The sequence below is a fragment of the Mesoplodon bidens genome (genome assembly GCF_964165515.1).
Source record: "Mesoplodon bidens genome assembly, chromosome: 3".
NCBI classification, from domain to species: domain Eukaryota; kingdom Metazoa; phylum Chordata; class Mammalia; order Artiodactyla; family Ziphiidae; genus Mesoplodon; species Mesoplodon bidens.
Window position 1 is genome coordinate 31319353 of NC_138178.1, and position 16292 is coordinate 31335644.

Consider the following 16292-nt stretch of genomic DNA (forward strand, 5'->3'; position numbering starts at 1 on the left):
AGGTGCTACTTACCCTATCAGATCAGGACCAATAATGGGTGTCTGCTTGACCTAAAAAGCCAGCTACAGCAGACAATCATAAAAATGATACATACCATGAACATTTTATTTTGGCTTTAAACATGCAAATGAGCATTTGTCCCCCAGTCTTGGTTTGGGGCTATGATGTTCTCTTTGATTATGGGTCTCTTTGGTGTATCAGGTTGTATTTACTGCATCAAATTCATGGAACTCACAGCCTCTATGATTTCCAGATTTAGTTCCTTTTGATTGGAGTCAGACAGGTGAAGCCATCTGCATGCAGAACTCCCTGGATATTTTACGATTCTTCACTCTATTATGACTGCCTGGCCAGGACCTACCTTGGCAGAAATTTCTGCTTAGCTATCGAGTCTTTCCAAAGCCTTCAACTCGGTTTTCACGGAACAAGCAAGTTTTCCCATCTGCATTCATATTTCATTGCAAATTACAGTAGTAACTAAAGCTGGTCTGAGCCTGTTTGAGGAGGCAGCCCTGCTCATCCAGGGGTGGCAGGACCAGAGAGCAGCAGGGTGACCGGGGCGGGCATCACTCCAGGGTCCAGAGCACAGGGGGAGAGCTCCAGTTCACCAACAAGAAGTCCATTCAGAAAACTTTTCCTGTGGCAATAATCCTGCTCTTTCTCCCAAGGGTAGCACGTGCCTAAGATGGGTCCTACCTCCCAGAACAAACCCCTGAGAATGGGCTTCTCCCCATCAGGGTCTAAAATGCAAACTCCTCTTTTATGGATGATGAGGGTTGGGCGATGATGCCCATGCCAGGTGTGTGAACACCTCAACCAGGTACCAACCTCACTTCGCTCACCAGGCACAGGTGTACCTTTGTCACCACACGGACCAACCAGGGCTTTTACAGGTGGCCCAGGGCAAGCACAACCCCCTGGGAAAGAAGGGATGCTTCAGGGCGTGTTTCCTCCCCAGCGCACCCAGATGCAGGCTCCACTCTGCGCCTGGCCATCACCCTGCAGATGAGGGGCCAAGGAGGGTGCGGGTGGGCAGCAAGCATTTCTGTGGGTCCTGAAGGATGACCAGGAGGTTGCTGGGTGAGAGGAGGCGGGATCTGGGGAGAGAGAACGGCCTGAGTTTGGTACTTGGGGTTGGTTCCAACGGCAGAGGGAGGAGTTTGGGGTATCAGTGCGTTAGTGGGTAAAGAAGCTGGGAAACTGGGTGGGATTCAGGAAGCAGAGGTCTCGTAAAAGAGTTTTAAAAGGGAGCGACCTCGTCACATTGGATTAACTGTAGCTTTAAAAAAAATTATTATTTAATTTATTTATTTATTTGCTTGGTTGTGCTGGGTCTTAGTTGCGGTTCGTGGGCTCCTTAGTTGTGGCATGTGAACTCTTAGTTGTGGCACGCATGTGGGATCTAGTTCCCTGAGCAGGGATCAAACCCGGGCCCCCTGCACTGGGAGCACAGAATCTTAACCACTGCGCCACCAGGGAAGCCCCTAAACAAAGCTTTTTAAAGCAGAACAAGAGGAAGAAGACCAAGGCAGAGAGATGATTTAGATGCTTCTGCAAGAAGGAGGTAACCTGGGGGCTGCCGGGAGGTGGCAGTGAGGAGGTGTGTGTTCACCTGCAGAGTGGATGCTTATAGCACCTGCTGGGCCCTCGGCACCAGACCCCATGATGGACCCCATGGCCGGGGCCCAGGAGAGAAAAGGAGCTCGACATAGCTCATACGGGGAGCTGGTTAGCCAGGGGTGGAAGGCAGAGGAGCAAGGAGCGCCTGGAGGTTACACAGAGACGGCAGCAGAAGCTCTGCCGCCCTTAGAGCTGGAGGACATAAGGGAGGAGGGGCAGGAGCAGTGACAGGAACCCCCCCTCCCTGCCGCCTCTTCACCAGGTTCCCTCTCGCGTCCCCGTTGGCAGAACCTAACAGGACTCCAGCTGCAAGGGAGCCTGGGACCGTGGGGTGCAGACTTTCAACACCCCTGTCTCAGAGCAGAGTCCAGAGCTGGTGACCCTGGGCTCCCATACAGACGCTGCCTCATCAGACAGATATTGAAGGGTGTCGAGGGAGATGTCGGTGTGACTCGCGGGCCTCCGGCCGTGGAAGCCAAGGAGCCGGGGTAAATGCTGCTGAGTCTGACGTGCTTCCACGAAGATAGGCCAATGCCCCCCCTGGAAAGGCCATCTGGAGTTTAGGGCAGAAACGGAGACGGTCGTTTAGCCTTTAAAACTCCTCCCTTGTGTGGCTGCATTGACTCATTTAAACCTGCTAATAGGATTGCCTGGACCTCCTCACCTCTCTTTCCTGGTGGGACTGGATCTTCCACAGAAAAGCGCTTTGGCTTTTGCATTTCATGCTTGAGTATGTTATTGATTTTTCTAATTTCTGATAAGGCTAATTCAAAATCTTCCCCCATGAGACCTCCAGGACCTTTGGCTTCATACTGGCTGCTCAGCTTCCTGCAGTAGCTGCAGGGCGAGCAGCTTTCCAAAGTCAAGGCTGGCAGACAAATCCACCCTGCCCTTGGCCATGGATGCACCTCTATCTCGGACCACTAAACATACAAACCATGGGTCACACCAGCTGGAGGGGCAAGGACCGTGCTCTGTGTGTGAAGAAGGCAGGTGTCACACGTTTAGACATGTGCAGTCTGATGTGTCACACATTTAGACACGCCCCCACCCACCCCCAGTTCTTTCTGCATTAGTCTAGAGCATGCTGATTTCATAGCATTGGACTGTATTCAGAATCGCGACCTCACCCGTACTTGTCCAGAAATGTTCCACCACCCCACCCACTGCTGCCAGGAGGCACTTCCTACCACACAGCTTCAGTAGAGCTGCTGCCCAGCTCCAGCACCCTCGCTGGCTCCCCAGTGCCCCCAGAATTAGGAAGTAACTTCTAGAGCCTTACTGAAATTTGCTCTCTGTAAACACATCTTCCACTAGCTCACCTGTTTTTCTTGAGCTCGGAGCCCTTTCTGTGAGCCGACTCATTGAAATCCTCTTCATCTTTCAGGCCCATTCAAATGTCATCTTCTACATTAACCCTTTGTGGATCTCTGCAGGTTTCTGCAGAGCTTGGAGAGTTCACTCTTTGCTCACGGAACTGTCCTTGCTTGGCCATGGACAGTAGACTCTGGGTCCTGGCCTCACCCACCCCTTGCCGCCCCCCCCCATGCAGTGGGAGGTCCCAGAGCATAGTGTTCAGTAGCCTGGGGTCTGTCCACAGCTGGAGGCACTCTCGGGGAGGTGTCCCCTGGACCTGGAGCCGTGCCTCGGCTACCTCCACACCACAGGTCATCTCTGGGGAGCAGTGGCCCATGGAAGGAGCAGCAGGTATTGGGTGGTGCCTCCCAAGAACAAAAATGGAAAATGAGGCAGAGACAGCTTCATTTTAAGTGATTTGACCTCACGTTGCTCAAGCAGCCTCTCAGTTTTGAGGTTGCCCCCCAGAATGTTCTAGACCTCATGAAGGATTATTTTCCCTCAGAGCAGTGTTTTCCAAAGTGTGTGAATTCCCTAGAACTGCCAAATATTGATGGATACTATGTGTCCAAAGGGGCCCATCACAAAATATTTGAGGAATGTTCCATGAATGGGCTAAACAATTTAACGGATTTTTTGGTGCAGGCCTTCTCAGGGCCTTGAACACACTCATAAGGCACATGACAGGGCCCCAAGGAGGGAGTACCAAAGTGGCTTTGCCCAAGTTTATTTCACTGTAGGGGTTGGGGCGGGCGTGGGAGGGACATCCTGAGAGTCTGGTGTTTTCTCAGGAAACTCACTCCAGGAAGTACTGTCTTCAGCCCTGGGCGGCAGGCACCCCTCTGACCACAAGCTGCTCATCAGAGGAGACAGGTTTAGTAGCAGGGATAGAACCTAACTTCCCCCGGACTGTGCTTTGCCTCAGAAGACAGGCACCTGCGCAGCAGCGTGGGAACCGAGTGTGATGGGGCTCCGGAGCAGGGGGTGTGGTCCTCCCGGAGCTGCCGTTTTCAATGTGTGTTTAGCCATCATGGTTTGACGGGTTAAAGTACCTGAGTTCCAAGCGCATCATTAAAGCTTCTGCACAGTTACCTTCGTTAGACATAACGAAGACGTATGTCATAACGTTAGAGCCACAGCAGCCGTCCTGATCTCAGAACCTCTCTGTTTTGCAGTTCCTTCCACAAAGGGCGATTTCTGCCAGCCCGGCCTGCATGACCCCGCATGGCACTGTCCTCCACCAGACCCTGGATTTCGATGAGTTTGTGCCCCCGCTGCCCCCTCCGCCCTATTACCCCCCGGAGTACACCTGCACGCCCACCACTGAGGCCCACAGGTGGGTCTTCCCTGGGGACACCTCCCTGAGCTATGCTGGGGCCCAAGGATGGGAGGCCGTCATTGGGGGGTGGGGGGTGGGAGGTGCTCCTTGTCAGGGAAGGTGAGCAGAGGGGGAAGCGAACGAAGGCCTGTTGGATCAGACAGCAGAGCCCGGGCAGGTGGGAGGGCTCAGAGCCCCGTTTCCGCTGGCCTCACTGCAGGGCATCAGAGAAGAAACCCAGCCAGGCAGGAGCAGCCCTGTTCCACTCTTCATGAAACACAATACTGCTGTCGGTTTATGGTCATTTAATAGAACATGTCACATTTAATTAAAGATTGAATCAGCTGTATGATGGTTTTAATTGTCATGGAAAAGGCCATAGAGTTTACTGAAAGTGTCAATATCTTTCCAGCAAAAAACAAAAGTGAGGACTGCCTAGTGAATGAGGCTTTTATTTCACGAACACGAGAGTTCCAGGCGGGGAATCGGTCTGATCGCTTTGAGGGAAACGGGGAAGGGTCCGGGCTCCTTACCCAGGGAGTGATGTTCCGCGGTTCTGCCTTTCCAGGGGCCTCCACCTGGACTTTGCTTCCTCCCCATTCGGCACTTTGTACCGCGTCACCATCAACAGCCCAGGCCTGCTCTACCCCGCCGAGCTCCCGCCGCCCTACGAGGCCGTGGTGGGCCCGACCCCCACCAGCCAGGTGAGGCCCAACCCCGACAGGCCAGTTCCCCGTTCCCGGTCCTGCTGCCTGCGCTGGCATCTCCCTCAGCCTTTCAGCAAACCTGTGGGATGCTGGTCGTCTTAGCCCGGTTGTGGGGGAGCACAGGCAGCAGGCGCAGAGAGCAGATCCTACAGAGATGGCAGCCAGGCGGAGATTCCAACCCCATGTCTTTGCTGACTTTCCTTGCCTCCCCTCAGAAGTGCTGGGGACACAGTGCAGAAAGAGCTGGCCCAGGCTCTGACCCGTGGGCAGAGGCCCCCCGGCGTGGGGTTGGGCCATGGTCTGAGTATGCAGGGGTCTCTGGGCTGTTTCAGCTACAGGCCACTATCAAAGTCATCCGGACACCTGAGAGAGCTCGTCTGGATTCCTGGTCTTGTCAGAGGCCTGGTGGCTACAGCCAGGGAGGTGCCTGATCCCAGCGGGCAGGCACTCAGGACGTGCGGCCTCAGTTTTCTCATCTGTGAAATGGGGTCATAATAGTACCAAGCACACCGGATGGAACAGGATGTTTGTAATGGACAGGACTGGGCACGTGGCAGGGTCTGACTCAGCAAAAGCCACGTGCCCTTTCTTGGTATTATTATCCTCGTCCTCATAATCATCATTGTCATTGCTGAATATCGAGGGGCACCAGCCAGGGCAGAGAGATGTGAGCACCGGGAAAGGCCATATGGTGCCCAAGTGCAGATGGAGTGGTAAGGCCATGCGGGTGTCCCCCAGGGCACCATAGGGATTGGGGCGTGGTGGGCAGCCACAGCCATCAAGGGAGCAGGGGCACCGGGACAGGGCTGCAGCCACTCCTGGGCCCTGCGCATCAGTCAGAGGAGACACAGACAGACCCGGAGTGTCGGGGGCACACTGTGATGTCTCAGCAGCCACGGAGCTGCCCTGACACATGTCCCCGCCCGGAGCCCCCCGCCTGGAGGCGGTGCAGGCCCCGACCTCGCACTGTCGCCCTGTGAGACGGCGCCCGTGGTGAGCTGGCCGGGCGGCAGGGCCCATCCGTTCCCGCCACCCCCTGAGGATCAACCCTGGGGACCCCTGTGCTGGGCCCAGCGTCCAGGGGATGCGACCGGAGACAGTGCCGTCCACAAAGCGATCAAGTCCTGCAGGCCAGTGGCCATGTGACGGGAAGGGACGAGGCTCAGCGCGATGCAGGGCATCTCTGTGACAGGCTCTCCTCGGGGTCCTGGGGTGCGACTGCTCAGCAGCCCCTAGCCCCGGCCAGCCACCCAGTCCACTTTGGCCCAGGCAGAGGCTCCTGACACCTCGGGGCCTCCCTCCAGGCCTGCTCCCACCGAGAGGTCTCGAGGCTCGCCAGGCCCCCACGGCAGAGGGATTCGGCTGAGGCTCCTGGCTGTTTTTCTGTCCACGGGAGAAACAGAGGCATGGGGCTGTGAGGAAGGAGGCAGCGGTGTGACCATGACTCTCATCCCGATACTTATAATAACTGAAATTCTCTGGGATTTTTCCCTTTAAAGCGAGGCAGAGCATTCTGCCTCCTGGATGGGTTTATTTTTCTCTTCATGATAAAAACAGTTCAAATCAGTATTGTCAAGGGAAACCGCTTCTTGTGGTAACAGTCAGAGCCCTGAGTGGAGCCCCGGGTGCTGCAGGGCCCTGGGCAGGGATGCTGGTCCCTGCGTGTGTCCAGGGACCCTGGGAGATGAGGCCTCGGCCCAGTGGGCGGCAGGACGCAGGTCAGGGAGGAGAGGCAGGGATGCTGCTGGGGAGGGAGCAGCTCCTGCAGAGGCTCTGAGGGAGGGGTGAGCATGAGGTGGGGGGCCAACCCACCCGCTGGGCCTCACTGGGTGCCAGGGTCATCAGAACATCCAAGCAAGTGTCCACGGCTGCTAGGATCTGAGGCCGGGGCCTTAGAGAGATCAGGGTTCGCTGCAAAGATGGTCATGGAAGCCCTGGAGACCGGGACGGGTTGAGGCCCTAGGAGAGGGCATGGGGTGGGGTCCCGGAAAGCCTGGACTCAGAAACCAGTGGTCAGGGAGGAAGGCATGGGCCAAATGCTGCCCGGAGGCTGTGAAGGACTGAGCCCCGTCCACCTGGCTCACCTTTTGAGAGTCTGCCAGTGACTTTGGCAGGAGCAGCTGCTGGGGATGGGTGGGGTGGGGGTGGGGGGCATGGTAGGATCAGATGGCGTCGGGGAGCGGAGGGTATGGGATGTGAGGAGGGGAAGCAAGGGTGTGGACCACTGTTTCTAGCCTCCAGTGGGCATCCCGACTCCCTGGGGGGCTTGTCAATCAAATGCAGATGGCCGGGCACACCTCCAGGGCTCCGGAGTCCAGGGTCAGGGGGCTGCTGAGAATCTGCATGTCTACCAAAGTCCCCACTGCGGCTGCTCCAAGGACACCTTTGGGACCCGGAGTAAATCGCTCTGGCAAGATGCTCGATGAAGAGACTGGATAGGAGGTAGTTAGTGGGGGTGGGTGGGAATAGAGTGGGAGGGGTTACCAAGGGGATATGCCAGGGCCGGAGGGCGGAGCCGGCTCCCCAGGGCCAGGGGAGGGAGGTCCCTGGAAGGCAGGAGGGGACTGAACCAGGTGCAGACGGGCAGCTAGCCCTGTAACCAGCAGGGACACCGAGCAGGGTGGCCAGGGGCCTGGAAACCCCAGGAAGCCCACAAGGCTGTGTGACTCTCCTCAGCCACCTTGGAGGCGGGAGGAGCCCTGCCGCTTCCCCGTCTGCACGGCAACCCTGCCTTTTGCCCTCACAGAGCTGCAGGCTCCAGCCTGCCTCTCCTTCGTCCCTGTGAGCTGTTACTCTATGTCCAGAAGAGAGGAACCGTGCATGATTCACGGGTCTGTGTGCACCACCCTGTGGAGAGTGGCGGAGCTGGAACCAGCGAGAACCCCCATGATGCTCCCAGCCTCGCCGGACCTCCAAGGACCCGGTGTGCTGGGAAGCAGCCTCTGGTTTGGGTGTGACATCTGTTGCACCCCCAACACTTGCACCTAGTGTTTATCACTATTTTACTCTTTTTTTCTGAAGAATAGACTATATCAGAGGATGATAATACCGGTTCTAAGACCCACGTGACCTCATTTTCCAAAAGAATGGGGAATTCTTTAAATGGAGATTTCTTTCAAAAGATTTTGGGGAGGAATTTTTGAAGGGCAAAGGCCTGTCTCATATTAGCTTGCGTTGGCTCAGAAACCGCCAGCTTACAAGCCCCTGCATGAATGTTATCCCCGGGAGGACGTGGCCCCCGCCCTTTCCTGGGCTGCCCGCCTGGCCGGCAGCATTTGTGATAAATGGGCCGCCACAGGCAACCCCCCCGCACCCCCCATCCCCCGCCGCCACCAGCACCGAGGAGGCAGCTGCACCTCGCCGGCTGATTCTCTCTGACCCCGTGGGCTGGCAGCACTTTTCAATTCCACAGACACCCCCAGGGAGTCGGGGGGTCCAGGATCCCATCCCGCCCACGGAGAGGAGGCTGCACCTGCCAGCTCCCCCCTCCCCCAGTCCCCCGACGGGACAGCCATGAGCAGCCATCTTACAGCAGGACCCCCGGCTCCCTGGGCCAAGAGGAGGTAATTACCCCCTGGTTAGGACAAACGCATATGAATGGCCTATTTGCACTTGTTTGGATAAGGAGAGGGAGACGCCCGCCCCCTTGGGAAGCAAGCAGATGCTGTGCAGGTCTGTGCGCGGCAGAGACGGCTCATCTGGACAGATTTTTCATTTGGGAAGAAAAGCCCCCCCTTGAGCCAGCACGTTCGTTTTGACCCGCGTGTTTCAGCCACATTCAGGTTCCGTTCTGACTTGGGTTGCGATGCGTTCTCTTTCCCGTGGCCTGAGGTTGTGGCTTTGGGGCAAGATTGGAGGGAGGGAGTTTCTTTCTACAGCAGGGAAGTGGCTGAGAATTTGCCTAGTTGATGCCCCTGTGTGAATGACAGCGTGTGTTCTGGGGGCCCCGTGAGACTGTGCGCTAGTCCACGGGCTATAGGATCAGGAGACCAACGGGATTCCCTTCCTTGTGGTCACAGGACAGGGATGAATGGGCTTCTCTGGAGCTTCAGAGGAAGGACCAGCTGGGCCACCTTGCGTGGAACTGGGCGTGTGAACCAGGGAGGCTCATGGGGGCTTGAAGGGCAGTCAGAGGGTTCACAGAAATCATTGGGTGTAGATTCCATGACCTGGGATGCCACACTATAGACCTGCCTTTGAACAGTTGGGCGTTTGGGGTCGACGTGGCCCAGCAGTGCTTTAGGAATTTCGGTGGCAATATGGCAGGCGGGACGAGAAGTAGTGAGAAAGGCAATGGACATGACAGAGGTGTGTCCAACCCCAAGTCCTCGAAGTTATTATTTATATTTTCAAATGAAATGACCTTTACATTAGAAAGTCTGTAAGTGAAGTAGCTTCGAAGATTGCCTTGGGACACGAGCCGAAAACCTTAATGCACCTTTTCCGTGATGGCTGATAACTGCCCCCAAGAACAGCTTTTTGTAAACCTGGGACATAGCCAGCTGGCCTCACCCAGGAGTGGGAAACTCATTACAGAAACAGGGCAGAATTTCCATGTAGGACGTCTTAGCCCCCAAGTTCCTAGGAGAAAGGGAGATGAGAGGAACTTGGCTTATTTGCCTAAATGCCGATTGAGTTTTCAATTACGATAAGTGGTCAAAATAGTGCATCTGGGAATAAATAAATGCAGGCGTTGGAGCGTCCACGTTCCGTTATACATGCGGCTTCTCCTTTCACAGCCCTGCGGGAGCTGTGTTATGAACCTTTATTGCTAAACTCGGATTTCAACTTCAATTCTATGTATGCCGCAAATATATCTCTTCCACTGCCTTTGTGTTTCATGGACAATGCCCTGTGAAGTGAGCAGCCTTGCTGCGGCAAGGTGGCCTTGGACATCAGGGGAGGCCACATTCTAATTCAGCGCTTGACATCCTGCTCGCTGGAGGTGATCAATTCCCCACTCCCAGGAGCTGTCTCCTCTTGAAACCAAATTTGACCCGGAGCCAGAGGGAAGCCGGCGATGCTTCTGCCAAATATGACACGAATCCAATTTCCTCCTGACCTTGTCTCACTGTGTGTTTTATTTCTCTTGTTTTATGTATATTTCTTTATTACCAGAAGCTTTTTTTTCAGGCCTGAAGTTGCCACCCACCCCTACAAAAAAGAAAAAAAAGAGTCCAGTTGAGGGTTAGATACAGGAAGAGAGGTATGAAAGGAAATGAACCTCCAGGGCATTGTTCCTTTTTTTTTGATTTGGCAGGAGATTCTTGACAGAGATTTTCCACACAGGTTATTGGTGTGGGATGGTGTGAATTCTCCCATCCTATCCCCTCCCTGGCAGAGAGGGAGCGTTGAGCGCAGGACGGTATTAAATACACATGGGATCCAAGGGACCATTTGAGCAGCTCTCTGGGTCTCTGGTTGGGGGCAGCCAGCAGCCCGGCACCTGCTGCAACGCCAGCCCGCTTGACAGAGGAGAGGTGGGCGCCATCAGCTACCCGACTGAAGAGGCAGGAGACCAGGGAGGCAGAGATATAATTACTGAGCTGGAACCAGACCAGGCCGCAGGGGCCCGCCTCACCTTCCCTGGCCTCCCCCAGCTCATTATTGGCAAGCAGTTCTGAAATACCACAAGGGTCCAGAAATCGTGTTTTGAGATGGCACAGGGGCACGTGCATACAGGGTTCCTCGCCTTCAGGCACATGGCCTGGGAGGGGCCGCTGTGCCCTAAAGCAGCAATGGGACCGACGCGCTTGCGTGGGGCAGATCCAAGCCCGGCAAGCGGGGAGCAGACGTGCCCCATCCCTGACCAGCAGGGGAGGCTGGTCTCTCCCCTCACATTCCCGAGGCCTTTCTTCTCATTCAAGAAGAAAGCTGCAGGGCTTCCCTGGTGGCGCAGTGGTTGAGAGTCTGCCTGCCGATGCAAGGGGACACGGGTTCGTGCCCCAGTCTGGGAAGACCCCACATGCCGCGGAGCGGCTGGGACACGGGTTCGTGCCCCAATCTGGGAAGATCCCACATGCCGCGGAGCGGCTGGGCCCGTGAGCCGTGGCCGCTGAGCCTGCACGTCCGGAGCCTTTGCTCCGCAACGGGAGAGGCCACAACAGTGAGAGGCCCGCGTACCACAAAAAAAAAAAAAAAAAGAAGAAGAAGAAGAAAGCTGCAAAAGTGTGATGATGGTCCAACCCAATTCAAGCTTCACGGCCAGCCTCCACCAGGAAGGGATGGCATCTGACTGCGCTCGGGGACCCGCATTCAACCCGGCGTAGGCCCCATGTGCGGCTGGGACCCCAGCAGAGCTTAGGCAGGGAGGGCGGCCTTGGGAGCAGCCTCTTGATCCCACGTGCGGAAGGCAGAAGGGAGGGCAGGGCACATGCAGCTCTGGGGCATCCAGAGCTCGTTCAATGCCCACTTGTGTCCAAACTGCCGGCCCAAAGCATTGGGGTCCCATGAGTGTTGGTGTCGTGGACTTACTCTTCAGGGAAGAGAGGAGGGGGTGGGAAATGAGGGCAGGGGCTGTCCCACCTCCTCTGGTGACAGGGGGGACCCTGTGTGGCCTCCGCCAGCCCCAAATGGTGCCCGTAAGTGGAAGGTGAGTGGGCTCAGGGTGGGCCCTCAGGGGCACACGGTTCTGATTGCAGAAGGTCGGAGGAAGGGGCTTTGGCCTTGGCAATGGCGTCTTCACCCTCCCATCCCCCGCCCCACACATTTAGGGGAGAAGACTGCAGCCTGAGCACCTGTCTCTAGAAGACAAGCTCTAGGGTCAGCCTGCCTTTCTGGAGGCTGCTGTGATGTGCCCCACAGACAGCAGAGTACCCACGTGCGGCCTCCTCTTTCTTCCCGTAGATTCCAAGTGGGGACCCGCAAGTGACCGAGCCTGGCTCCGGGGACCCAGACGCCACCGCGGGCTTCAGCACACAAGGTAATCGTACCCTTTTCAGTCTTTGAAACACTAAGTTGGTAGTTTTCCAGGCCGCGTCTCCCCCCCTTTTCCTGCTCTTCCTCTGTAAGGGGGGGGAGTTCGCTGCAGCCTCTCCTGCTAAGTACGTGGACGGTTCCACACGTGCTCCTTCCCTGCCCCCAGCGGTCAGAGCTGGGAGGCCACCTCCCCCAGCACCCTTTCTCTCTCACTCGAGGAGTATGGATTTGAAGAAGAGTGCGACGCAGACGCAGTCTGCGATGGACTCTTTCCAGAGCAAAATCGTACCAGGCTAACGTCCGCTCAACACCCCCTCAGGAGGAGGCTGGGCTGGGCCAGGGGTGATCCAGAGCTGGGGGCTCCCTGCCCACTGGCTGCGGAGGGGGAGGCTGGAGGGCAGGGGCCTGAGGCTGTGTCCTGGAAGGCGTGGCAGGAAAAGTGTGGGAAGTCAGATCCCAAATATGGGGTGGGAGCCACAGGACAAACCTCGGGGTAGGGAAGGTGGTCCGAGGTGACAGGCAAGCAGACAACCATGGCAGCAGGGGGAACGGATGGGTGGGGTGGGGGGGGCGTCCCTGGGGGGCTTGCGTCTTGAGGTCCCCAGCAGGCTCGTGTGGGTGCATTTATTTGGAGACCAAAGTCAGCCACCTTGGGAGATGACCAAGCGTCCCAGAAAGGACCGTGACTGTGGTGGCCCTCTATGCTGCCGCCATCCCCACTTCAAGTAACGTCTAAGAGAAATAAGGAGGGGCCGTCCTTCATGAGGCCACCTCTGAGCGGCAGGGGCCCCGGGTCGCTACAGCTGAATGTGGAAGTGACCTTGCCCTTCCCTTAGTGACTCCAAGCAGCCATCAGGAGCTTGTCTAAGAGGTGGCGTCCAGTGACCACCTTTCCAGAGGCTACTCCAGGGCGCAGTGCCTTCTAAAGCTTGGTAGGGGGGAGGGCCTGCAGCCGGGCCCCCCTTTGCAGCCACGTGATTCCCACAAGCCACCAGTTCTCCAGGAAAGCATGGTTAGAAAGGCCAGGCAGCATGGCGGCTCCAGGGCCCGTTTCTATCTGTGGCCTCGGGGCAGGTGGAGATGGACAGGGTGTCTGGGATGCCCCTCGGGGGGCGTTCAGCAGGGCTGGGCCCTCCTCACTGCCTCAGACCCTGGGTAGTTAGCTGGGCTCCACCGAGAGATTCAGAGGGGCCAGCCCTGAGGGTAGGCAGGAACATACAAGAAGCTCTGGCAGGGGGCTTGCAGGCCAAGCAGGTAGTAACAGGGAATTTCTGTGTGGGGTGAGGTTGAGGTCAAGGTCATTTTTTTGGCCGGTATACGTCCAATTGTTCCAGGCTGTTTCTTGCTTTTGTACCTTTGTCAAAAATCAGTCAAGCATAGTTGCATGGGTCTGCTGGGTCCCTGTTCTGTTCTGTCCCATTGATCTGTGTGTCAGCCCCTCTGCCAATTCCACCCTGTCTTCATGGCTGTCGCTCTGTAATAAGCCTCAGTATCAGGCAAGGGATGCCTCCCACTTCATTCTTCTTTGTCAAGATTGCAGCTACTGTAGGGCCTGTGCCTTTCCATATCCATTTTTGAATCAGCTCACCTGTATCTACAAAATACCTTGCTGGAACCTTTTTTTTTTTTTTAAGATCGATCATTTTTTTCAATTTTTTTAATACATCTTTATTGGAGTATAATTGCTTCACAATGCTGTGTTAGTTTCTGTTGTACAACAAAGTGAATCAGCCACGTGCATACATATGTCCCCATATCCCCTCCCTTTTGAGCCTCCCTCCCACCCTCCCTATCCCACCCCTCTAGGTGGTCGCAAAGCACCAAGCTGATCTCCCTGTGCTGTGCTGCTTCCCACTAGCTGTCTATTTTACATTTGGTAGTGTGTATATGTTGATGCTTCTCGCACTTTGTCCCAGCTTCCCCCTCCCTGCTCTGTGACCTCAAGTCCATCCTCTATGTCTGTGTCTTTATTCCTGCCCTGCCTCTAGGTTCATCAGTACCATTTTTTTTCAGATTCCATATATATGTGTTAGCATACAGTATTTGTTTTCCTCTTTCTGACTTACTTCACTCTGTATCACAGACTCCAGGTCCATCCACCTCACTACAAATAACTCAATTTTGTTTCTTTTTATGGCTGAGTAATATTCCATTGTATATATACGCCACATCTTCCTTATCCATTCATCTGTCGATGGACACTTATATTGCTTCCATGACCTGGCTATTGTAAATAGTGCTGCAATGAACATGTGGTACATGTCTCTTTATGAATTATGGTTTCCTCAGGATGTATGCCCAGTAGTGGAATTGCTGGGTCATATGGTAATTCTATTTTTAGTTTTTTAAGGAACCTCCATACTGTTCTCCATAGTGGCTGTATCAATTTACATTCCCACCAACAGTGCAAGAGGGTTCCCTCTTCACCACACCCTCTCCAGCATTTGTTGTTTGTAGATTTTATGATAATGGCCATTCTGACCAGTGTGAGGCGATACCTCATTGTAGCTTTGATTTGCATTTCTCTAGTAATTAGTAATGTTGAGCATCTTTTCATGTGCCTCTTGGCCACCTGTATGTCTTCTTTGGAGAAATGTCTATTTAGGTCTTCTGCCCATTTTTTAATTGGGTTGTTTGTTTTTTGATATTGAGCTCCATGAGCTGTTTGTATATTTTGGAGAATAATCCTTTGTCCATTGTTTCATTTGCAAATATTTTCTCCCATTCTGAGGGTTGTCTTTTCGTCTTGTTTATGGTTTCCTTCACTGTGCAAAAGCTTTTAAGTTTAATTACGTCCTATTTGTTTATTTTTGTTTTTATTTTCATTACTCTAGGAGGTGGGTCAAAAAAGATCTTGCTGCAGTTTATGTCAAAGAGTGTTCTGCCTATGTTTTCCTCTAGGTTTATAGTATCTGATTTTACATTTAGGTCTTTAAGCCATTTTGAGTTTATTTTTGTGTATGATGTTAGAGAATGTTCTAATTTCATTCTTGTTCATGTACCTGTCCAGTTTTCCCTGCACCACTTATTGAAGAGGCTGTCTTTTCTCCATTGTATGTTCTTGCCCCCTTTGTTGTAAATTAGGTGACCATATGTGCGTGGGTTTATCTCTGGGCTTTCTCTCCTGTACCATTGATCTATATTTCTATTTTTGTGCCTGTACTATACTGTCTTTTTTTTTTTTTTTTGAGGTATGCGGGCCTCTCACTGTTGTGGCCTCTCCTGCTGCGGAGCACAGGCTCCGGATGCGTAGGCCCAACGGCCATGGTTCACGGGCACAGCTGCTCCGCGGCATGTGGGATCTTCCTGGACCAGGGTACGAACCCGTGTCCCCTGCATCGGCAGGTGGACTCTCAACCATTGCGCCACCAGGGAAGCCCTATACTGTCTTGATTACTGTAGTTTGTAGTATAGTTTGAAGTTGGGGAGCCTGATTCTTCCAGCTCCATTTTTCTTTCTCAAGATTGCTTTGGCTATTCAGGATCTTTTATGTTTCCATACAAATTGTGAAGTTTTTTGTTCCAGTTCTGTGAAGAATGCCATTGGTAGTTTGTTAGGGATTGCACTGAATCTGTAGATTGCTTTGGGTAGTATAGTCATTTTCACAATATTAATTTTTCCAATCCAAGAACAGGGTATATTTCTCCATCTGTTTATGTCATCTTTGATTTCTTTCATCAGTGTTTTATAGTTTTCTGAGTACAAGTCTTTCACCTCCTTAGGTAGGTTTATTCCTAGGTATTTTATTCTTTTTTTTTGCAGTGGTAAATGGGATTGTTACCTTAATTTCTCTTTCTGATTTTTCCTTGTTAGTGTATAGGAATGCCAGAAATTTCTGTGCATTAATTTTGTACCTTGCAACCTTACCAAATTCACTGATTAGTTCTAATAGTTTTGTGGTGGCATCTTTAGGATTTTCTATGTATAGTATCATGTCATCTGCAAACAGTGACAGTTTTACTTCTTCTTTTCCAATTTGTATTCCTTTATTTCTTTTTCTTCTCTGATTGCCATGGCTAGGACATCCAAAGCTATGTTGAATAAGAGCAGCGAGAGTGGACATCCATGTCTTGTTCCTGATCTTAGTGGAAATGCTTTCAGTTTTTCACCATTGAGTATGATGTTTGCTGTGGATTTGTCATATATGGCCTTTATTATGTTGAGGTAGGTTCCCTCTATGCCCATTTTCTGGAGATAAATGGGTGTTGAATTTTGTCAAAAACTTTTTCTGCATCTATTGAGATGATCATATGGTTTTTATTCCTTAATTTGTTAATACCGTGTATCATATTGATTGATTTGCCTATATTGAAGAATCCCTGCGTTCCTGGCATAAATCCCACTTGATTGTGGTGTATGATGCTTTTAATAC

General features: G+C 53.5%; 1 protein-coding gene across 1 annotated transcript in view; it reads left to right on the top strand.

The window, feature by feature from the left end:
• The window catches only part of ENTREP2 (endosomal transmembrane epsin interactor 2), a gene marked incomplete at its 5' end in the record, with an annotated part of 374409 nt that overhangs the window by 348131 nt on the left and 9986 nt on the right, over positions 1-16292 (top strand). The window contains 3 exons of the mRNA XM_081227296.1: positions 4153-4313; positions 4864-4999; positions 11849-11924. Coding sequence (XP_081083422.1) covers positions 4153-4313; positions 4864-4999; positions 11849-11924 — 373 coding nt within the window. The remainder of the gene's footprint in view (positions 1-4152; positions 4314-4863; positions 5000-11848; positions 11925-16292) is intronic.